The sequence below is a fragment of the Siniperca chuatsi genome, linkage group LG12 (assembly GCF_020085105.1).
Source record: "Siniperca chuatsi isolate FFG_IHB_CAS linkage group LG12, ASM2008510v1, whole genome shotgun sequence".
NCBI lineage: Eukaryota > Metazoa > Chordata > Actinopteri > Centrarchiformes > Sinipercidae > Siniperca > Siniperca chuatsi.
In genome coordinates this window covers 94,484-119,951 of record NC_058053.1, presented here as the reverse complement: position 1 = coordinate 119,951, position 25,468 = coordinate 94,484, and the positions used below count along the sequence as shown (strand labels likewise).

Below are 25,468 nucleotides of genomic sequence, written 5' to 3'. Positions count from 1 at the left end.
GCTAGGATCTTGGACAGACATTGCTGCAACAGGGCTATTTTGTTTGATTCTTTGTGTGTTTCTGTATTTTTTCTATTATGCACCTTATGATTTATTATATGTATGTTTTTCTATTGAAGCTCTTATTAATATTAATATAATTGTTTTGCATCTCCCTTTGATTCCTTAGCACTTACTGCCCTGCTGCAATTCTGTTTGTCTGTTTTCCCCAATGCCCTTTACATTAGTACCTTTTTAATGACATGGTAAATTGAAGGGACATTATGGGGTTTATTCTGGCCTCGCTGGTCTTCTGAATCATGCCTGAGCACTTCATTTCTATGAATCAGTGGTGGTGTCTCAAATCTCCCCGGTACAGGAGCATTAACTCTGAGCCCCCTCGCCTGCTAGACTATGTGGTCATTTCTTGGTTATTTTACTCCAAGACTATTTTATTTTATTATATTATTTTGTTATTTCCCTCAATTCCTTCCTTCTTTGAGTTTTTAGCGCTTTTATAAACCACATAGTAGAAACTGTTGATTTTATGAACTTATAATACAAAGAAAGTGCATTATAACTCCCTGTGGGGAGTTAACCCTTTTCTTCACCTAACAACTCTAACCCTTTTTTACACTTTTTCTTTCTGAGTTTATTTAGAAATATTTTCTTTAAAAATGTTTTTTAATTTTAATATTTTTTTTTTTTATCGGGGCTTAAAATTGATTTGAGAACTGTTCCCCTAACAAAAAAGCGCTACTATCACCATGATTAAGACCTGTGCCAGTGCAATACATGACTAACCATGTCATGTTTATAGTCCCCTAACCTAACCCCTAATCCCCCAGTGTGTTTACTCCTGCAACCACCAGCAAATAATAATTTGCCTAATCTTCGCGGGTCATTAGACTGCAGTGGAAACACACACAACAATGGGCTGAAGGAACTTTTTAGTTCCTTGAAAAAGAGTTTGTGGCAGCAGCTAGTCTCCAAGTGTGTCTGTCTGCTGTTTGCTGCTGAGCAGGTAGCGTACAGTGGGTTTATCAGAGCTTTTTCATAGACAACAGCTGCCTGCTGCCTGCTGCTTCTGACACTGATGAGAGCAGTAAGACTGAACCAAAACAGTTGCGTGGGTAAAACCAAAAGAATGAGCTGAAAAATGCAATAAAGCATTGTAGAACTGAGAACTGCAGAGTTGGGTGATAATTCATCACTACGAGCAACAACCTTTTGTGATCCCTTGTTGATTATAGTGGCTTTAACCAAATTATCTATGGCCAAACATCATTTGAAAATTATCACATGAACCGATGTTCCCCACTGAGGTCACATGATGACACCTGAGCCAGCTCCATTTGCTGAAGAAGACTATGAAAGCTTTTAAGTGGACTTTTCCAGCATGTCAATATCTTATTTATATTTTATTGTTCTGTGATTTTAGGAGTTTTGACTTTTAGCGACTTAAGGGTGATTCAGGTACAAGTCTCATATCTCCAGTTGGGCAGGGTAATGTGCAATTTATTTTTAACATCATGATGTGTGGCCTACTCTGTGACACAACCTTTGCTGTTCTCTTTGGTTGCTTCACACTTCCTGTCATATGGGTGGAGTCTCTCCATCCAGATAGTGTTCAACGCAACAGTCAACCACAGACGAGAGCTGCATCTTCCTGTTACTGGTAAGTTTGCTTTTCTAAAAGTTTCTTTTAGTAAAGAAACCATTTTTTAATATCTTATAACCCCTCATTTTGTATTTTTGATAGTCTTACATGAAAAGCTGTGTTTCAAATGAAGTCTGATGAAGGATAAAATAAACTGTATTTTACATCATCAAACATTTTGTGAAGAACCATATTTGTATTCGAGTGTCACATAAAGTCAAAAGTCAGACTACTATAATGTGAAAAAAATGTCTACATAGCCACACCACTGGTTTGTGACAGTTGGGGAATTCATATTAAGCCACATGAGGAAGAGAAGCGTCTTGTTTTCTATGAGGAAGTTGACTTAACTACTAGTCGACACATTTTCAAGAAAAGGTACCAAAAATTGTATTTTCAATTTGGTTTCTGAATCCAGAACTTTTTAATTACATTATGTGAATTTCATTTGTAAAAACATTTTTACACATCTTCCGTTAAATCGATTAAATGTTGCCATTTAATCGATAAGAGCAACTCATGTCTCCTACATCATATCATATTACCCATACAAATGAGCCGCTGACAGGCAGAAAAATCTACAGTGGTCTTTGTGTAGGCTTTCATATCTGTTGGCAGATCAAGAAAATTAATATCTAAATTGTCTGTTTACACTCAGTCACTTGTTTTTATGAATTGAGCAAAATATGATGCAGTTTTATTAATTCTTTGAATTAATTTCATCAATAAAGAATATCTAGACTGCAATGTGTAATGTAAATGGTGGAAAACCTTCCACCATTTACATGAACAATAGACCTAACACATCACCACTTCCAAATTCAAATAGAGAACTGGCATCGCTTTATTCTGTATTCCTCTGCAATTCAATTCAATTTGTTATTTATATAGCGCCAATTCAGGTCTAGACCATACTCCTTATATTATTAATTACAGAGACCCAACAAATCCCACCATGAGCAAGCATTTGGCGACAGTGGCACGAAAAAACTTATTTTAAGAGGCAGAAACCTTGGACAGAACCAGACTCAATGGTGGAGGCGGCCATCCGCTGCTGTGTTAGGTTTTCATTCAATAGCAAATACTTCAGTAGAATTTTGAGATCAAGACAAGAAGAGCTGCATTCAGGCTTGAATTGATTAACTGTTGATCAATATATTAAAATAATTTTGCTCTGGCCTGTTCTTTGAGTATGTATATGTGACACAAAAAGGCAATTTATAATTTTGGCCGGTAAAAAATATGCTTGGCCAATGGATTTTTCATCTACCAGTCCCCTTGGCCGATGAGTCAAAAAGTTCATTTCAGACACTCTCTTCCTTCTTGTTCTTTTTATATTTTATGGTGGCTGGCAAACAATGAATTGAGGCACTACAGCGCTTATTGATGCATTTTATGTACAAATTGTGTCTTACAAACAAAACATATTGTTATTCAATTCATTTTTATTTATATAGCGCCAATTCATAACAGAAGTTATCTCATTGCACTTTTCCTATAGAGCAGGTCTAGACCGTTATTATTCCATTAAGTTACAGTTACATAGTATTCATGGCTGGACACATTAACTGAACTAAATCTAAACTGTAGACTGTTTCACAGATGTGTTGATTCAAATCTATGGTCATTTCTGAGGCCATAGTTAGCAGTGTTGTATTGGACTACATTATGTACTGTAAGGGTTTAAGTACAATATCCACAATAATCCACCAACTGCTACCTCAAAATCTATCTAAAATCTCACTGGAAAATGTGTCATTTGGGCTAGTGCTGTGTACTGTACACAGTGAAGGCTCAACATGTAATTTTAATCAAAAGAAGCAGCAGCAGTAGAATTAACAAAGAAACAAATATGGATACATACAAGATATACCTTCTGCTTTCATATGAGCACTTTTTCAGCTTAAGTCACAAAGCGGAAATGTACCGATGACACAACACTTCATTGTTCCCTTCTACCTTTTATGGTGTCGACAGTGTTGACACAGAGGGCAACACAAGACTCTGTGTATACATATTCAGTATTACACTTAGCCTGAGCTCTGACAGTGGGTGGATGTATCACACACCTCAACAGAATGAAATTTTTGTCATTTTCATATGTAGTCCCCTAATTGCATGATGCTCCAAGGACCTTTGATATTTTAAAATCAAATGTTTTTTAGCTGCAGTAGTGAGTCATTCATCATTGGTTAACCAACTTACCATGGGTAAGGTTTTTGTTTTTGATTAAGCAATTGTATTTAGAAGAGTGTTGTCAAATTGTCAGTGTGAAGTCATTTATAGTTTACAACTCATAACCACTTCTTATAGCAAATTGTCAAGTTCTATTTCTGCTGGTTAGCATGTTAGTGTATCTGAATATGGACAGACCCAAATGTGGCCACAGTTAGTGACCTTGTTGTCTATACAGATGTGTCTCAGTAATGATCACTCTCTTGGATTGGTTAAACCTCTCATTTGGCGTTTTTGGCTTAACATTGTGTAAGAATTATTTTGCCTTGTTTTGACATTACAAATTCTAGTCAGGTAATAAAGCCGACCAAAGAAGGAGAGGTGTCCAAACAGAGGCACAGATACACCTAAAACTCCTGTCCATATGGCCCACCAGAGCCCTGGGTTCAGTTCCAGGCACTGCTGGCAGGTGGAAAGCCAGTGAGTGATGGTGTCCTGGTTTTTGCACTAGGAAGTTTAACTGGTTGGGGGAAAGGGATCTAGGTGAGTTGGCACAGCTATGTTCTGGATCCTTGAACTCTCCATTGAGGATTCACAAGGGCATCTAATGCAGAAGTCTTTTATAGGATAAAGACACAATACAATACTGACTTTCAATCCACTGCCTGTGGGCAGGTCAACCGTGCTGTCAATCCAGATGCATCATGCTGCTCAGTCTCTGGCAGCCTGGGGCCAGATGTATAAGCAATGTGTACGCACCAAAAAATGCATATGCCATTTCTCACACATAAATTGGTATTTATAAAAGAAGTATGTACAACGTCATGCAGACCAGTGTACACGCAGTTTTCTAGAGAGACGTAACCTTATAGTAAAACATTGTTTGTTCAGGTTGTTCAGTTTCATTGATTGTGGTATTATATTGCAGTCTACACAGCGTAAAATATCACTCAAAGGCACATTTTTAAACTTGTTTATAAATTATTTATGAGTGATGAATCATTTCTCTGTGTTAATCATCTTTTCAAATTATCATGAATTGTGAAGCAGTAAAATCTTGTAAAGTCTGTTTCAATATGAGCTCTATAAATTGATCATTGATCATCCTTCTGGCGTTTCAAAAGGATGATTAAGATATTGCGCGATATCGCAACAATGGTTTACAGGTACATGTGACGGCAGCGGCGTATGGCCGCCCACCATTGAGTCTGGTTCTGTCCAAGGTTTATAAAACAAAACCAGGCATACACACAGCTTTAAAAATATGACAAAAAGAATGTGTCTGCATATTTCTGTCTTTGTGTGCACAAAGAGTTTTAATCATGACTCTACACAGAGTTTTATGCATCTGGCTCCTGGTGTTGGTAGGTATGAAGAAGTGAGTGGCATCTACATGGTGTCTACACCCTTCCCCTGATAGAGGGGTTGAGAGAAACAGGAACTGTGATACACACTCGGAATTAACAACAACTAAATTAAAAAGAAAATGGGCGGAACAAACAAAAACAGGCATGCACCAGTGCTACCACATATCCTTCCCTGCTTAACCAGTCACAGTTTGGTTTGATGAACAGTCCTGCAGATTTTGGAGTCATGCAACTCTGAAATTCTATAAACTTAATTTCCCAGGAACATTTTCACATCATTCTCTTTGGCCTACAGCATATTTCAGAAGTAAATGGTAAATGGCTACATTTACATATCGCTTTTATCCAAAGCACTTATTAAAAGGTTTTTACCACTCATTTACCCATTCATGCACATACTGACACACCGATGGCAGCAAACTACCAAGCTACCATGCAGGGCTGACAGAGGGTAGTCGGCCCTAGGCATGGGCCCCATCTACCTCAGTCCCTCCACCTGGTTCCTGCAGGTGGTAAAAGGTTACCCAAATGTCAAACCCCCAAATAAAAACTTGTTATTATACTCTTTATAAATAAAAAGTATGGTCTAGAACTGCTCTATATGCAATGCGATAACTTCTATGTTATAATGCTATATTAGAGGCTGCTCTATAAGACTGACCTGGTTCCACCTCAGTTGAATGCTTCTGAAAAAAGATAGCTTACCAAACGGTCTACAGAGTAAGTGCTTCACATGCTAAATGTAAGTTCCAAAATAGGAGTTGGGTGCAACTTTGAGGCCAATCGGGCAATTTTGTGAGAAAATATACACATTTCAAAATTTGACATTTGGGTATTAAATCCCATTAATTTATACTATTCATTTGTAATGGGGGGTGGCAAGTTTCCCACGCAGGAATGCTAAGTGATAGAGGGTGCGAACAAAGGAAGAAATGCCCCATTTGGGCATGGCAACATCACATTAAAAAAATCAAAGCTCTGACAAGTTTAGAAAAACTTGTCCCCAATCTGACCCACTTCCAAGGGTGTCAAACCAGTTAATCCTCACACCATCCTCACCTGTTTTTTTTAAAAAACAACAATTTTTTTCCAGATGCCACAGAGGCGAGGTGGTGATGTGGGCTTGTTCAAGGCCCCCGTCAATTCTGTGTGTGCAAAATTGGGGGTCTCTGGGACCATTCTCTGAGAAAATATGCACATTTTAAATTAGACAAATAGACACTGTAAACTTAGGGAAACCTGTCCACCTTTTGACCTTTATGCAGGTTTTTGGGAACCTTAAAGGGGACAGTTCACCCCAAAATCAAAAATACATCTTTTTCCACTTAACTGTAGTGCTATTAAGCCATCTAGATTGTTTTGGTGTGAGTTGCCGAGTTTTGGAGATATCAGCTGTAGAGATATCTACATTTTTTGAATATAATGGGATTATATGGCACTTGGCTTGTGGTGCTCAAAGCGCCAAAAAAATACATTTGAAAAACTCAACAGCAATGTCTCTTTCCAGAAAACATGACCCTCTTACTCAAGATAATCCATATAAGAGAAAAGAGTGAACTGTCCCTTTAACATGCAGCCAGAACCACCAAATTTGGATCAGTTATTTTCTACAAGCCCAACTTTGACTTGGAAAAGGTTCCACCTTCTAGCTTTATTAAAACACATTCAATTTCAGTGGAATGACCCATAAGGCAATTTTGCCATTCGGCAAAAAGTTTCCCAAAAGTAATTTCCCTAATTCTTTGACATTTGCCATGCATTTATATTGTGTGGTCAGGTTTCCCAAATGTCCACTTGGGGTTGGGCAAAAAATTTCCCAAATGTCATTTATATTGTGTGGTCAGGTTTCCCAAATGTCCACTTGGGGTTGGGCAAAACATTTCCCAAATGTCATTTACCTCATGTGTGGATTCAGTTGGGTTCATGTACTGTACTCTGACAAAAACTGGCCTTTGTGGAACCAATTGGAGTCATTTACTGCAGCATTCCAAAAAGGTGTCCCACATGGACACCACATCTGGCAAAAAGTTGCCCCTCTGAACTTGTGCATACCATATGGCAATAATTGTCCTATTTGCCATCACAGTTTCCTCAGTGTCAAGAAGTTTCCCGTGTGTCATGATATTATAACAGCGTCTCCCGCAGGATTTGACACTTTGTCGGCTCCCAACTGTCTAAATGTTTCCCAAATGTCCCCATGCAATGTATGCCAAATGTCCAGCATGCTGACCCTGTGGTAACTTTAGGACAATGGATGATATTTTTGTCAATGCTGTTTGGGTACATTTTAAGGGATTTTTACTCATTAAAAACACCTTAATCCATGGAGAAAATGCAGAAAACATTAGTAACCCTGAAGCTCAATTCTGAGGCTGTTCTGTAAATAGTTTTCTAATAAATATAGCAACTTCTGATCAACCCGTATGAACTAACAACTTCCAGTTAATCCTGCCCACTTCCGGTTTAAACACCACCCATGTTAAGCACCGTCCATTTCAAGTACAGATATGAATAAATATAATTTAGTTGGTTGAACAGATACAGATACAGATAACGGTGTATTTGGTATGTTTGGTATGTAGGGGTAAATTAAGGATTAAGTATTTGTATTTTAAGGGATCCTTTCTTCATAGTGACCGTCTGTACTATATGGAAATCTCACAATTTTAATTCTGATCTATTGAATGTTTGCTCTAAGTGAAAAAATGTCAGTATTTGTTTTTTGTCATCAGGAAATGGATCAGTGTTTGCTGTTTCTTGTGCTCCTGCTGATGGGAAATGGTACGTTTTAAAAAGATAACATTACATTATTTATTTGCAAATCTTTAAAGGTCAGTCAACTAATGAATATTTTTTTATATGAATGAATCAGTGAATTACATGACTGTGTAATGCCAAAGGGGTCACTTTTAATAACACACATACAGAAAATATCACCATCACCAAATAAAAGCCAAAATAAAGTATCAATAATAAAGAATGTTCAGACCAAATGATCATTCAGTTTCATTTGCCAAAGTCTAGGGAGCCTTGTTCTTAAAGTTGCAAAAGCTGGTGGCAATAAAGAAAACGCTCTTAGACAGAGTAAGGAGAAAAATTCTATCCAAAGCCTTTATTTAGTCAGACACAATGGATTGAAAAGTCAACCGGGTTCGACCTCACAGGGTCTCCATCAGAGCAGGAATAATAAAAAAAAAACACATTGATTGTTTCTACTTTGAATGTACTGAGAGATGTCTGAAGGACAGAGTGAGTGAACATAAATGCGCCATCAGAACCAAAAATCTAGCACTTACATGGCATGACACTATGTTGAACATCATAAATGCATGTATAGTTGTTTGAGGGTGGAAAAATAGAATGTGTTCAACTGTCAGAGTTGGTGACTGTTTGAAAATTTGCTGCAGAGGGAAATCCTTTAAATTCTTAAATTTGGTGCTTACATCCAGTTCTGGATGATGAAATGGATTTAAATTATTTTAACATTTTAACATTCGTAATTGAAGCTATTGGTGGGACTGCATTATACTTGATTAGATTTACATTTTTTAATTCATATTTTTTTCATGATATTAATATTTTGTGATAGTTCTCTTTGTCCTCCATTGTGTGGGTTGTCTATATAGAGTACCAGGTGAAATAAGTCTGTTTGTGTTATTTCTGCCTGGATCTGATGAAGACCCTGTGTGCATTTTAAAACATTATTTTGTACTAAGTAAAGGCTTTTAATATGACTCTGCCTGAACAACGTTTTCTTTTAAAAAAAAAGTAAAGATATTGGGCAGACACGGGGTGGATTATACCACAAAATTTAGGTTCATTCCAATACCAAGCAGTGCCAGAATCTGCAAAATCAATACGAATAGTTTTTATTTTTAAAAGCAGCTACTGTACAATCATGTAGGGGACAGCCATGTGTCGTGATTTATGAGGCAAATGCATCATATAGCCTACCTCTGAATACAGTTTCATGACTGACATGACCACTGACTGATTTGTCATATATTGTGCTTTTTTTCCCCTCTGTTCACCGTTTTTACTCTTTTTATTTGTGTTACGTAGTATAACACAGCTGTTATTGAAACACAAGACCGATTATAATGGTGAATAACAAATGTTAATAGTCTGAATTTTCTGAACTAATGAGATGATTGCTGCACATATGCAGGTTTTTTTTTTTTTGATTGATCCTACTGACACTAGCATTAGTACTCAAATCAGGACTTAGTATTTTAGTATTGGTAGTATAAATACTACAGGTATTGATCCACCCACCCCTCCGGCATACATTTAATTTCTATACGAGGTAGACATAAAAAAGATGAATTTAAATTATTTGTGTCCACAGCATTTCAATTAATTTTAGAATTTGTGCTGATTTTACAGTTTCTTTATGAAACTGTGTTGTTCACAGTTTGTGTTTTTCTTTGCAGGATTGTGTCAACAAGAGGAAGTTTGCTCAAAGTCTGTGATCAACTCCTGCGATGACTGTATCAGATCTGGGCCATACTGTGTGTGGTGCCAACAGCTGGTGAGAAACAAAGTTAATGTAACACATACTGTCCCTGCTCAGGTGTTAACATGTCATGTTAAAATAGTGGCATTTATCAACATACCACAGCTCAACCTTCGATCGTTGTGTAAAGTAAGCTTTTACTTATTCTGTATGGGTCATATATGAATGTATTACGATAGTAACTTCATGAGTAGTCTGTGTTCACAAATTAAATTCAATTTTCAATTTCAATTTTATTTATATAGTGCCAATTCATAGCAGAAGTTATCTCATTGCACTTTTCCTATAGTATAATATATAGTATAATATTAAACTAATTATACAAATCAAATGTGGTTTGTCAAACACCTACAGTTAACTTTCAAAAATATGAAACTTTTATAATATGAGTGTGACTAATACTTAATCTATGGTACATCGTTCACACTATACACACTGCGCAGCATACCATAAATTCCTCAATTGTGACTGGGGCTTTTATTTATCTTAAAACCAGGCCTTTTTTTGGAAATGGCTTATTTTAGACATTCATAATGTCCTATGTTCTCCTGTCAATACAAACTTAACTTCCATGTTTACTAGTCAGAATTCTGATTCTGATCTAAATATTTGCTTGCATATGTAGATTCTGAGGTGTGTGAGTACGCAATGTTTTAGGATGAAATCTACGCTGAGTTTTATAAATGAGGCCCCAGGGGTATAAAACGTACCCAGAAATTATACCTTAGTTAAAGCAGTGGCAGCACGTTTACTGCCCCCTCCCAACCTGGAGGGGGTAGTAAACATAGAAGAAGTTAAGTTTGTATTAACAGGGGAACATAGGAAATTATGAATGTCTAAAATAAGCCTTTTCCCAAAAAAAGGGGGCCTGGTTTTAAGATAAATAAAAGCCCCACCCACAATTGAGGAATTTATGGTATCTATCGATCTATCCTAGTGTCGTCCCACAATCATCCATAAATGGTCAATGCTAAATAGGTCATGAATATGCTGATGTTCTTAAGGAGCCTTTGTTGGGCTATCAAAGAGGGAAAGATGGAGAAGCCAACTACACAAAAGAAGGCACAGTGCGAGATCAAGGTGCTCATCGCTGAGGTTGAGCACTGTAAAGGTGTACTGTTTGGGGGGCTCAGTAGTGGCATCTCAAACTAAAGGAAACAAGGTGAATAGAAACATGTGACAGATTCAGTGAACAGTGTTTGCTCCACACACTGCGAACTGTTGCTGAAGTAAAAAAGAAATGGTCAGATATTAAAATTTGAGGCAGAAAAAAGAATTCGAAAATAAAATTTGACTGTTTCACTGAAAAATAAATCAGACATTAAAAATGACAATGACAATGATTTTTTCTTCAAGTCACTCTTTTTTCAGTGACAGTTTTTTTTTACACTATCAGCTTTTTTTCAGTGACACTGGTTTTCAATTTCAACTTTCTGTCACTGTCTTGCCGTGGAGAGGAGGGGTCTGAGGGGAGGGGGCAAGGACAACGTGATTTACATATAATCTGCATACTAAGGAGAGAACATCACTCTTCCTGAACCAGCTGCACAGCCTAATAGTTTTGGGAAGCGCAGGAAAATAACGTAACTGCTATTATTATTATTATCCTGGAATAGGTTATTGGAACTCGTTCAATTATCATTATCAGTAAAAATGTTATTACAATATCAGTCAGGACATTTATTACATTATTGGTCAAGTTATTACATTATTGGGTTTCATTACATTTTCAGTTAATTACATTATTGTGTGCTACAAGACCCATCTCTAAGTTACCATTTTTATTCAAAATTCCACTCAAGTCTCCACTCAATTGATTTCTTTTATGAACAATCAATCAAACCAATCAAATTTTTGAAAAATTTTAGTCAGCACTGAGACTGCTCTTGTCAAGGTCACAAATGACTGTTTGTCGCTAACACAGATATTTACTCCATATTAATTATCCTTGACCTCAGCTAAGGCTTTGACACAGTGGACCACAATGTCTTAATCAGCCATCTGAAAAACATGAAAATGCTGGTATCACTGACGAGGCTCTGGATTGGTTCATCTCTTATCTGTCCAACAGCTTTGTCTCTGTTGTGCTTGGAGATGCCTCTTCCCCTAGTGCTCCTCTCTTTTGTTGGGGTTCCCCATGGGTCTATTCTGGATCCCCTCTAATTTACTATATGCATGCTACTCCTGGGACAAATAAAGCATAGACATAATATTGATTTTCATTGCTAAGCAGATGATATGCAACTGTATGTCCTGATAAAATCTGGTACACTCTGCTATACAGCTCCTCAATGCCGAGGATGAATTGTAATTAATTGTAAACTCATATCTATTCATGGACATACTTTATCGTCATTATACAATCCCTGTAAAGAAAGAAGTCACGTATTTGGAAAAACTAATGTATTCTAATGAAACAGAGGTTGAATATCCTGTAAACAATTTGATTCTGCTAGCAAAATATTATTCACTCAAACGTTGATTTTTAAGATCTCCTGTTTTTAAAGCATTTAAAAATTAATTGGTAGGCTTTTTAAAATCCTTGAGACATATTAATAGTAAAATTAATTTATTACTTCACTTCTTAATTTATTTTCTTTTTTCAGTATTTGTGGCAGTCATGTTCTCAGTAAAATTGTAATGAACCAATGTAATGTTCTACAGATGCCTGTTTGAATTTTGTATTCAACAAAGTGAGAAGGAAAAAAAACCCACCCCTCAAACTTGTCCATCTTGAAATGAAAAGCCTCACGCGCATAGTGAGCACCTAATCTAAAATATTGGGAGGTAGACAACCACTTTTGGCGCATGCACCCTCGCGCTGGGGACACTGCATCAAGCATAAGGGTTAGTCTGTATGATCCTAGGTCACTAAACTCGACATTGTTCTTTACATCTCTGCCATACTTGAATAATTGTGCAATATTCTGTGTATTACTCCCGTGCAATATTTAGTTTTCCTATGTTAGTTTTTTCCTATTTATGGATATTGATATTATATACCTCCATTACTGCTGTGCAATATCTTAATAACCTCAATAAGCTACACTTAACTCGACAGTACATGCACCACTACTTATTACTTATATTATTACATTGTATTATTATACTGTAGTATCATCATCAACCGGTAAACCCACTTGGTACCTCACACTTATTTTATCTTATACTTATATCCACCAGGTACTTAATTTATTTTCTGACCTGTTTTTATAGTGTTTTTATAGTGTATTGTATTATATTTTTTGCTAGTACTTTCTCCTGTGTGAACTGACGTAAAGGCGAGCTGCTGTAACAAAGAGTTTCCCTTCGGGGATCAATAAAGTATTTCTGATTCTGATAAACAAAGATTTACACCGAGGCACGGTAAGTTCTCAATTATATCCTCAGGAGCACACTGAAACACGGTCCAGCCATATACTAGGTTTCGGCCTAGTCTTGTTGACTCAGAGTTGCCTTTTGATGCTCAGGTGACTAAAGTGGTGCAGGCCTGTTTTCTCCATCTGAGACATTTAATCAAGATCAGGTCATTCCTTTCATCTGCAGATACAGAAAAACATATCCATGCTTTTATCTCCTCCAGACTTGACTATTGCATTGCATTTTACTCTGGTATCAGCAGGCGAAACATCCAAAGACTGCAACTTATACAAAACGCTGCTACCAGGCTTTTAACACGTTCTAAGAGAAGCGACCACATCACACCAATTCTTGCTGCCGTTCACTGGTTACCTGTGAGTTTTAGAATTGATTTTAAGATTTTAATGCTCATTTTAAAAGCACTGAATGGTCAGGCTCGTGCTTATTGTCTAAGAAGAAAGTATCCTTGTATTTTATGATGATTTTATTTACTTTTATTACTTTTTTAAACTAAAGCACTTATTATTATTATTATTATTATTATTATTATCATTATTATTATTATTCAATCAACAAAAAGTACAGATCTCAATTAAATCTTTGACTTTTAGTTATTGACTTTTCTTAGAAATGCTGAAAGCGGAAGAGAAATGGATTCAATACGGATTTGACTAGGGACTTTATAACCGAGACTTGAGACTTACCTTTAAGTTGCAAAAGAGTGTGTCCCACCTCTTGGCAGTTTGCCCTGTTGTGGCTGACTGGAAGCGCCTCGACAGGATTGGCGGTGTGGAGCTTTGTCCACTAGAGCACTCTAAACCAAAAGAGGCGATTTTGCCTTTGGGCAGTTACTTACCGCTTGTATGTTCTCAAACATTTAAAAAAAAATGTCCACTGCATTTTCATTAAAAAGTGGTAGTATAGTGTGCACCTGCTTAATATCGAAAGCTAGCCACCATATTGCTCTAACATTTCCCACTACAGTTTGGGCCAGTTACTCTTGGTAGATCCTATCCTGCTTTTTCCTTTTCTTTTTCTCCTTTTTCCAATCGTTCTGCTACATCTGATTTTGCCATATTTTCTTCCAAGTTAACTTCTTCTTGCTCCACAATCGCAATTAACTTTTTGAGTGGTCTAAATTCGGTGTGGGTCATCTCCACATTTCCCACAAAGACTCAGCAAGATGTCAGCAAGAGTAACATTAAGACCTGCGTCTTAATGTTACTCTTGCTGACATACAAACACCGAAACAGCCACGCGTTTAAGGCTACACAGGAATCAGTACCAATTGAACAGCTACCACCAAATGCACACTGCATGAAATGGCTTGTAAGTAGCCACAAACAACACACCACTGTCTGCAAAGTGTTTTACAGTCCTGCCAACTCTTAACTCAAAAGAAATGAAGAGACTGATGATTCCCTCAGACTACACCTAAAGCACTATATCCTTTTTGACTGCTTACTAGCAGCCTGAAGTTAATGCTAATACTAACTCTACCACTATTTAAAACTGTATGTATATGAGGGTACTTGAGCTGAACAGCTGCTCCATTCATAAGGTGCACAATCCTCTATCTGGCAGTAAAACCTTTCTAATGAGCCAAATATGATTCAGGTGCTTTGATCGCCAACTACAAGAGAGGATGCAGGCCTTACCTGAACCTCTATGAGTTAACTAACTCGTAGACGGTCGCTCCACTCATTGCCCCACAATCATGCTCACTTGTTTGAATGGTTAGCGCCTGGCTTCCCCCAGACCACCTATTGAAGTGTCCTTGGGCAAGATACTGAAGCTCAAATTGCTCCCATGATTAGTTTCTTTGTTCTGATGAGCAATTGGCACCTGCATCAGTGTATGAATGTCAAAAGTGGCACAGATTGGATATGACTACAGAACAAAAACTGTATTTGTGTTAAAAAGTGTTTTCAGCAGAGTGGTGTGTTGTACATTATACCGAATGCCATTATAGTACAGTTAGTTGAGACAAGGGAGTAATCGTAACATTATATGCAAACACAGATAAGTGAACTTAGTATATCTTTAGTATAAAAGACAATTCTTATCTCTTTTCATGTGTTCTTGCATCCCCTTTGTACAGAATTTCACCAAAGCCGGTGAGCAGGAGGCAGCACGCTGTGACACCCAAGCTCAATTAATAGAGAGAGGCTGCAAGAGGGAAGAAATCGTCTCCCCTAAGAATAATCTAACCATTGTCAAGAAAGATCCTCTGTCCACGTCATTCAATCAGCAGGAGCCTGTCCAGCTGAGTCCACAGAAGATTAGTCTGAGACTGCGACCTGGTTAGTGGAATCAGTTAATGCTGATCTTTGAAAATTAAAGGAATGTAGTGGTTTGGTTTCCAGATCAGAGCAAAACCAGAGCAGTTACCTGTGTGCAGGGTCATTATAAACTTACTTTCACTGAACTTTATATTGCATATTGTTTTAAGCATACATGAGCATGGTAGTAATTCATATTTTCATTAATTCTTGAATTTTTCATTATTTTGTTTCTTGTGTGTTTACAGGGCTTTCTACCACATTCACGGTTTCTTTTAAAAGAGTTCAGGGTTATCCAGTTGATCTCTACTACCTGATGGACCTGTCTTACTCCATGAAAGATGACTTGGCAAATGTCAAAGAACTGGGAAAAGATCTTTTTGAAGCTCTGAAAAATATCACTGCAAATGCTCAAATAGGTAATAAGATTGCAATCTTAATCTGACAACTTGAATCATCTAAAATACTAATATTTATCATTTGGTAACACTTTCGAATACAGCCCAATTTACACTGTAATGGATTTAACCATTGCTGAATATGGTAGTAGTACTTGTTAACAAGATAGGAAAAGTGGGTAAAATAGGGTGACAGTGCTGTTGTATTGAAATTAGTTATGGTATTAATGGCACACTAATGTCAGCGAGCTACCACGCAGGGTGTTGTCCTGACCGTTGGGAGCAATTTGGCAATCAGTGTCTTCACACTTTGACATGTGAACAGGAAGTGGTGGGGATCTAAACGCCAACCCTGTGATCAGTGGATGACCTGTTCTACCTCCTGAGCAGCAGCCGCCAATTATCTTTTAGTGACAGTACACAGCCATCAGGTCATGGCATTTAAAATGTTGGAGAAAGCTTCTTTATTACAGTGTTAGCTCTGGACTGGCTGGTGTAGCGGGATGTGCTGAACCGACCAGGCAGCTGATCCGTGGGGGTGGAGTAGGTTGGACACGAGAGGCAGCAGGCTCGAGAGGTGACGTTGACAGAGCACGCAAGGCAGCTGGCTAGTGTAGCGTGGCAGTTGGTACAGGAAACAGTCTTGCAGAGATCCGAGGGGAGACTGTGGCTGAGATCACCGGCAGAGAATAGCTCTGTGACAGAAACAGACAAAGTTACAACAAGGCAAAAACTAGATCATACTAGAGCACTTAACTTAGTCAAGGTTGGAGCCGTAATATAGGTATCGGAAGTGTACGGAGACAATCTGGCGCTGGTAGTGTGGTAGAGCCTGGTAGATATGCTGTGGAGACTGATGAATGATTGATGTCAGATGTGCCGATGATCAGCAGCAGGCGGGAGACCAGGAAGCCAGACCAGAATGCACACACACACACACACACACACAAACAGCAACAAACAGGGGACACCCAAGAAACAAAAGGAGAGGAAAAGCACACTAAAGCACACAGGGATCAGGGGGGAATAGAGGCTTACTATAACAGGCAGAGAGTTAGACTCCTGCAGGATGGTGATCATCAATTATGGTAAGTTAACTAGGATAAACTAAATTTAAAAAACTCACAGCAGCTTTACCTTCAGTAAACAGAAAATAGCAGACTTTCCTTCACAGCCGCTCCGAAATTTAAGTAGTAAAGTTGCACTTAATGGGAGGTTGATACAGTACTCAATTCAGTATCCTCATCGTCGATCCAGCTGTTTGGTTAGCCAAGCCACGGGTTGAAGATAAGTCTGTCCTTGATCTTCACTTCAGCCGCTTTAATGTGGCCATCTGCTTCTGGGCAGGTCTTGACCATGCAGCTGACAGGGCTTGAAGTACTTGAGAATCACCAACCATTATAACTTGCCTGGTGGCAATGTTTTTATTGTCGCTTTCTGTCTCTTCTGTAAGTTGGGTAGATGGTGACAAACAAAGTTGGACCAGAATCTGGCTGTGCCGCCATTGCTATCTTCCAAACTAATCACTGGAGGCGTATAGTGCGTATAGTTAAAACTGCCTTAACATCTTTGGTTAACTGATGCTCCAATGTTGAGGCAGAAGTTCTATCTTGGGTGCCTGCAGGATGGGGCTGTTTGGGAGGAGTGGTGTATCTTTTCACACCATCCACATCCATCCTTTCCACTACGTTCGAAGTCTGATGGTCTTCCTTTGATCGTGTGGCCGTTTTAGCATACAGCAATATGTCCAGTTTCAACAATCTTTCCACATGCTGTAGAATTTCACAGGCTGGAGAAATAGTGGTAAATTGACACAGTTGCTCCTTAACGGGAAACTGGGCAAGAGTGTCTGGACCTTGTAATGCCCATCAGAGGGATGTATACCCTGCTACAGAGCCCCAGGAGGACCAAATCTCTCTGGTTGTGTCGGCACAAGCAGGTAGGGGTAGTCTGACCTAATGAGCACCAATGGATGCACCTTGACCGTGAGTGAGATGGGTAGGTGTGAGAACTTCTTCACCAAAGCCTTGACTGGATAACTATGCTCTGACAGGCCTAATTCTCTCTCAAATGTGAATACATGATGGATCTGGTATCTCGTTGTGGGATCATGCACTGGGGAGATGATACTGAACCCCCTGTAGGTGCATAGAAATTCTGACAAACTGTCCTTAGTGGAAGGGTTTCTGTCTCCTGAGTTAAATTAAGTTGCTGAACAGCAGGGGAGACGATGAAGATCCTCTCCAAACCATCATTCAAAACTGCAAAAGGGAGTGTCAATGTAGATGGTATCTGGAGTAGCATTAACCATTAGAACTCTTTTGGGCTCCAGTTGGCTGAGGTTTTGCTGCTTGCAGAAGCTACAGGGCTTCTTCAGGATACATGCCTCTGGTGCATGATTCCTACCACAGTGCCAGCCGACCTTTCCTTTGATCCACTCCACAATTTGCAGGGTAATCTGAGTCTTGAATTCAGAGCATATAGATAATGCTCTCTGGCATTGTGGTATGGGCAATAATGCTTGACCTTAGCTTTGAGACAATGTGAGCTGTGGAGCTTAAAGACCTGCTGTCATGATTGTAATGTAATGATTTTATCTGAAAACTGAGGAGCTTGGTAATGACTGCTGGTCAAATTAGTGTTTATGAGCCTCAAATTTCATATTCGTACAGTTGTCTAACAACAGACACAGAAAGAATATGTGAATGAGAACAACTATAACGTAAATTTGGCCTTATTAAAACACGTCAAAATAAGTCAAATGCCAATAAATACAGGCATTCACAAGTGAATTACGCTTCTGATACATGAGCTCCTCCAGAAAAAATAGACTGGCTCGTAAAGATAGAGGAGCGGGGAAAAGACTAACCTGATGGACACACACACACACACACACACCGGCTAGAATGGCAGCAGATAGTCTCCGGCAGCCAAGACAGAGCCAGAATGCAGCGCAGCCAGGTCCTGGCTATTATTCCCTGTACTCCCTTCTTTTCACTTAGCGGTATGTATTTTGTTGGTATCCCATTTGTACAAACAACTTACACAAAATGTACAGGCTGTATTGTATTGTATGTACAGGCTTTTTATTTCAGTGTTATTTCTTTATAAATCTCAATGGTCTGAAATGTTTCATAAACCTTTCAAGAAGTGCTACCTTATAAGGAACAAACAAGGAATTAGGAACTAATAGTCGTTTCTATAACTACAGGGTTTGGTGCCTTTGTCGATAAAACAGTCCTTCCTTACACTAACACCAACAAGGAGAAACTGCAGAAGCCATGTGATGAGAATGACCAGCAGTGTCAGGCTGCCTTTGGCTACAGACATGTGCTTAGTATGACACCAAAAGAAGAGGAGTTCAAAAGAAAAGTGACAGAGCAGTTCATTTCTGGGAACTTGGACTCTCCGGAAGGGAGTCTTGATGCCATGATGCAGGCTGCAGTATGTGGGGTAAGGACTCATCCAAAGAGATAACTATGTGCTGTGAGTAACACAAGGAAAGCAAGCATCATTTCATCATTAGAAAAGAATGAAACTAGAAAACATTCTGTTTGGGCCCATTTAAGTAGCAGTTCCATGCATAACACTACAGTTGTTGTTATTGGCTCTGTTACTGATGCTGACATTATTCTTCCTATAGCTGTCATTCCTATTATTACTAATTTATTAATATTAACACTGCAATAACTAATTACAAAAACACGGCAGCAGTGGATGGCCGCCCACCCTGAGTCTGGTTCTGTCCAAGGTTTCTGCCTGTTAAAAGGAAGTTTTTTCTTGCCACTGTCGCCAAATGCTTGCTCATGGTGGGATTTGTTGGGTCTTTGTAAAAAATATTATAAAGAGTACGGTCTAGACCTGCTCTATAGGAAAAGTGCAATGAGATAACTTCTGTTATGAATTGGCGCTATATAAATAAAATTGAATTGAATTGAATAACACTCACATGTCACACAAGCTATGCCTTTTAACGGGCTGTATGAGCTTAAAGCGCATAGTGCAATAGCTGTACCAGCTATGAATCACAAATGACTGCAATAAGTACAAGAAACTGAGCCAGCAAATATCTTTGATGAATTGTCAAGACCTGACAATATTTTTCCTGTTGCCTGACACCTTTTGGTTGATGCCATTTTGTCTGATGTCAGAAGTGAGGCTGAGTTCTGTTTTAAATAGTATAATGTTTATTGATATTTATTCATACTTCTATTACTGCTGTGCAATATCCACCATCTCATAATCATCTTAATAAGCTACACTTAACTTGACAGTTCATGCACTATTACTTACTACTTATATTATTACATTGTATTGTTATACCATATTATTATCATCAACTGGTAAACCCACTTTACACTTATTTTAATTTTATACATATATCTATTTGGTACTTAATTTATCTGACCTATATTATAGTGTATTATATTCTGATTTGCTTAGTACTTCTATTTCTGTGTGCACTGACGTGATAGTGAGCTGCTGTAACAAAAGAGTTTCCCCTCGGGGATCAATAAAGTATTTCTGATTCTGATTAAAATGTACATCATACCATAGAATTTAGGTGCTTTCACACCTAATCTGTTTGGTTCTGTTTAAATGAACTGAATTTGGGGTGGCATGGTAGCTCTCAATCATACTCTGGAGCAAACTAAACAAACGGACAGAGCCTGCGTGAAAAGGAGGGTCTCATTTGGTGGTGCAGTTTGTTTGTGGTGTGAATGCTAGTAGATATGCGATTTTAACATGAATTCAAACAATAAACCACTATTAAAACATCTGCTGATCATGAACTGAACTGTAACTTGAGGTAGTGTCCTGCTCAGATTTATATCATGCCTCATTAAAAAGTCAGTGACATGTTGTGACCACACAGTAATGATCAATACTATCAGTACAATATACCTTTTAAGCCACAAATGAAACAAGATGTCCAGTTACAGTCTGGATTAATAATTCTCATAATCATCAAATTTTTTGTGAGCTCCTTGTGACACCAGAGAAGTAACACATAAAGTTCAGTAAAGTTCTCCATGAACTGCTATCAATAAATACAGGCATTTATATACATGAAACAGAATTAGATTTTCCTTTCTTCATCTTTTGTAGCCTTGGCTGGCAAATTAGTGTAGTTTTTTGACTGTTTGGAAAACAAACACACTATATGAACAGTAGTTAAGCCATCCATCCATTTAATGGTTTAGCATCTGTGAAAGAAAACAACGGGGAAACATAGAAACTTAAAATTGACAGTAAGTAAAGAGAAAGTAATCACATTATGCGGGGGGAAAGAGGATTAGGAGCCCATTCTGACCAGAGGATGAGAGTACATGACGTCCTCGTAGGGATAACAAATCACAGGGTTTGTCATCATTTTGTCAGTGCCCTCCATCTAGATGGTGCATATTCCAAAGTTTTTCTTACATACAGATGTAAAACACAGCCCAGTGAAAGCCAACACCCCACCACAATTGAATTCAGTCTAAAATGTAATCCTGTGTCTTAAAACTTCTGAGCCACACAACACTATTCCAGCCATTCCAGCCATGATTTGTGTGTAACATTAAATGACTTGCCCACAGACATTCAGCTTACTTTCTAGTTTGCCAAGATATGCTGTTGTTGTGATGTTAGCTACAGTAGCAGGAGAGTTGTGAGTATCGCTGTCTGGAGCTGCTGTGCTGGCTCTGGGAAACCGTCTCATCCTCTCTGGCTGTTAGCTTCGCAGCAGCAACTGTAGAGACAGTTTAACCCACAACCTAGCTAACGTTAGTTATATTACTTGCCATGTCGTTGTTCGCTCTATATCACCCACCTTTAACATATTTCACTTGCTTTTCCAACAATAACTGCTCTTAGCAGCTAAAGCATTTTTATGGTTCTGTTTGCTTAACTCAAAACTTGGTTAAGGTTAGAAGACAAATGGTGGTCTTGGTTAAATATTGAAAAACTCAGTGCTGACTTTAAATGCAAAGAGGGCCTATTTCTATCCTTTCTGGGTTTTGTATTCCTAACCGTCCACCCTGAGCTCCTCCCTACAGCAAAAGGATTACAGCACACTCCAGGCAGCAATTATGTTTACTCCCAAACATTTTTCGCAAAGCAAGTTAATGGGGTATAATGGTAATTTGTAGGAGGTAGAGAAGTGTGAACACAGTATTTTTTTTTTTTTTAAACAAGTTAAAAGTTGGGTAATCGTGCCTTTGAAGTTTTCTTGTTTAAATGGTCCCTAACATATATTGTCGTTTAGGACAAAATAGGTTGGAGGAACAGCAGCACTCGGCTGATTGTGCTGACCACTGATGCTGGATTCCACATGGCCGGGGATGGAAAATTGGCCGGCATACTGGAACCCAATGATGAACATTGCCACATGGAAAACAACCTTTATACCAAGAGCATTGAGATGGTATGCATAGAATCACATAACGGAGTCAAAAGGTTTACAGTGCCATGTTATCATAACTGATGGGCAAAACCATGAAAAAAAGATCTGGGTTGTAATACATTGCAACTATCCATTAAGACTTTGCTACACTGATTCCAAAAAGTTTTCTTAAGTTTTCTTTAAAAACCACTGATGAGTGGTGAGTTTTTTTCAGTGGTTAACACCTCAAATGGTTATTTAAGAAGTGTAACATTAGGTTTTAAAAAATTCACTGATTTCACTGATTGATGTGTGCAGGACTATCCATCTGTTGGACAACTAGCTATGCAGTTAGAAAAAAACAATATTCAGCCGATATTCGCAGTGACAAAAAATGTGGAGATTGTGTACAAGGTAAATAAAATTTATTAATTTCTGTACCTCTTTTTATTTATTTATAAAGTACACATTCTATTCTTACTCTGATTGATTTTTCATTTCACCTTATGTTTTATCTCAGCATCTCTCTAAAATGATTCCAAAATCAGAGGTGGGAGTTCTGTCATCAGATTCTAAAAATGTTGTTCAATTGATTGAAAGCGCCTACAATGTAAGTTGTCTATTTGACAAATTTTACCTTTCTGCTTTTGTGTGCACATGTATTTTTAGAACTGTCCATTGTAGCCAATACATTTTTTCTCACAATTTTGTGCTATTTTTGTCTGTATCTCACAACCCTCTCAAATGTGTAATCCATGACAGAGGTTGTCCTCCAAAGTAACTGTGACCCATGACAATCTCCCTGACAATGTAAGAGTTGTCTACACCCCTAAATGCAATCATGCAGGACCAGCAGGAGACAGCGAAGGGGTTTGTGACAATGTACATGTGGGACAGGAGGTCAGTTCTTTTTGTAGTTTTTAAACTTTTCATGGTGATGTTCATATTGCATGTGCACATAGTTCCTGTTACATCAATTTCAGGTTTAAACATTGTAATGGGTATTAAAAAGTCATCCATCCATTGTCCATCCGCTTATCCTGGTACAGGTCCTGGTGGTACCAGAAGTACGAAAGCCTAAACTTCCCTCTCCCTAGCCCCCTCCTCCAGTTCTTTCTGGGTCTTTCCCCCAGAGTCTCCTCCCAGTTAGGGCCCAGAGTACCTCCAAAGGGAGGCTGCCTGGAAGCATTCTAACTGGAAGCATTCTAATCAAATGCCCAAACCCCCTTAACTGGCTCCTTTCACTGTGAAGAAGTAGCAGTTCTCCATCAAGCTCCATCCAGATGTCTGAGCTCTTCCCCCTATCTCTAAGAGCCCAGCCACACTGTAAAGGAAACTCATCTCAGCCACTTGAATTTGTGACCACATTCTTTTGGTCATTACCCAAAGCTCATGAGTAAGGTTGGAATGTAAATTGACCAGTAAATCAAGACTTTAGCCTTTAGGTTTAGCTGCCTCTTTCCACAATAGTCTGGTATAACGCAGGCTTTAATGCTTCTTGCATCAATCCGCCTGTAGATCTTGCCTTCCATCTTACCCTGACTCGTGAACAAGACCCCAAGAGGCTTGAACTATTTTAATTGAGGTAGTAACTCGCTCCCAATGCACTTGACTTCCTGTCAAGAATGGAGACACAGCTCACACTCCGGCTATACATGAACCAAATGGCCCGTAGTAATGGCGCTGGCACCCCATACTCCCACACTACACCCCAGGAAATACTCACGACCGAATGTACACTATCAGGGTATCACATTGCTCAGGCTACTGGGAAAAGATGCCAAGAGGCTGGAAAAGAGGATGACGCTGATTGTAGAACCTCAGATTCAGGAGGAGCTGGAAAGGAGAGGTCCAATGCATTGCATATTAATACAATAGGGGATGAAAGAATGTGAATATCTCATTTTGTCAAGTGATTATAGTTTCTTATATGTTTAAACTGTTGTAAAAAAAATGTACACCTCTGTCTGACTCCCCAACCCTAACTGCCCTCTCCAGATTTCTTTTGATGTCACTGTGACAGCGGACTCATGTATGAAGGACAAGTCTTTCACTATCAGACCACTGGGCATTAAAGACACATTGACAGTCACCTTATCTACAAACTGTGAGTGTCAATGTGATGATCCCCATGACAGTAGCCACCCACACTGCAATGGCAAGGGAAGAGTCACTTGTGGTATTTGCAGGTAAGCTTTATACCTCCTACACAATGACTGTTTCAGTGACTTGGCATGCACTTTTGAGTTCATAAAAAATACAGTATGTGTTGGCTTTCTTAAATGCATGCATCAATATGTATTTGGTGGCCTTGTGTATATCTAAAATAAACAATGCTATTCTAGCTGCCTGTAGGAGGCTTTCTTCACAAGAAAAATGCCAGCCTCAGTCATTTGTTCAAACATGTAAAATGAACTGTTTGTTTTCCTGACAAGCAACCTTTTGTGCGGATAATGACTGTCCTCTGTCAGGAAAAAAGAAGGACAAGCTTGATGTTGTAGTGCAGTAAAACCTCTTACCCCCAGTTCACACAAAGACTAAAACACAAGGCACGACAGGCTGCCATTCACTGTGAATGGTACCTCCAAATAACATCCTAGCACCAGTTCCTGCGATTCAAGACTCAAATGTCAGCCAGGGTGTGACCTGGAGAAGTTGAGAAATGATCAACTTCATGCAAAATGTCCTCTGATGCACGGGAGCAACAACCCAGAGAGAGCCAATCATACTTGGTTTTGATTCTCTTAGGGAACGTGGGCCAAAGCTGTTTTTTACTTCAACTCAACTCTATAAAAGCACTTCAACTGGGGGAAAAGACGATCATAGCGATCAATGGCTGCCCTATTTAGTATAATATAACTGTAATGAGCTACTGGGACTTGAATAAGAAAAATGATTTGTGGAACACAGTGCTTGAGAAATTACCTACTTAGTTATCCATCAGTATTGCGGCAATGGGAGAAAATAATTAAATCAGAGCTGAGTATGTAAATTGTGTAAATGTGAGAGGCGAGAGAGCCTGCTACTTTGTGTGAACAAGACTTTAGATTCAGGGTCTGGGTGGATGTTTGACTTTGATACTAGAGACCACAATCTACAACTCGTGTCCTACCAACAGTCAATGTTGGTTTCTTTTAAACATGCCTATGATCTTTTCATAACCTTAAAGGCAGAATTTGGATTTGGATAGGATTTGTTGGTTGCAGTTTGTAAACATAACATTCAAAGTTGGCCCCTCCTCCTCGGCTCAATGACACCAGAAGCAGACGCCCAATGCTGTAATGTTATATGACAATGTTGTTGTATCAGTTCTTCAACATTGGAAAAAAAGTACACTGCCAACAGTAATGTTAGCTATTGTCAG

The 25,468-nt window shown here is 38.6% G+C and overlaps 1 protein-coding gene across 1 annotated transcript in view; it reads left to right on the top strand.

Annotated features, from left to right (window-relative positions):
* The first annotated feature begins 1,545 nt into the window (after positions 1-1,545).
* The window catches only part of itgb2 (integrin, beta 2), a 39,192-nt gene continuing 15,269 nt past the window's right edge, over positions 1,546-25,468 (top strand). The window contains exons 1-11 of the mRNA XM_044217705.1: positions 1,546-1,657; positions 7,914-7,962; positions 9,615-9,712; positions 15,159-15,360; positions 15,588-15,758; positions 18,949-19,190; positions 21,988-22,146; positions 22,423-22,518; positions 22,625-22,714; positions 22,867-23,004; positions 24,103-24,293. Of these exons, the coding sequence (XP_044073640.1) occupies positions 7,917-7,962; positions 9,615-9,712; positions 15,159-15,360; positions 15,588-15,758; positions 18,949-19,190; positions 21,988-22,146; positions 22,423-22,518; positions 22,625-22,714; positions 22,867-23,004; positions 24,103-24,293 (1,433 nt within the window). The 5' untranslated portion in view covers positions 1,546-1,657; positions 7,914-7,916. The remainder of the gene's footprint in view (positions 1,658-7,913; positions 7,963-9,614; positions 9,713-15,158; positions 15,361-15,587; positions 15,759-18,948; positions 19,191-21,987; positions 22,147-22,422; positions 22,519-22,624; positions 22,715-22,866; positions 23,005-24,102; positions 24,294-25,468) is intronic.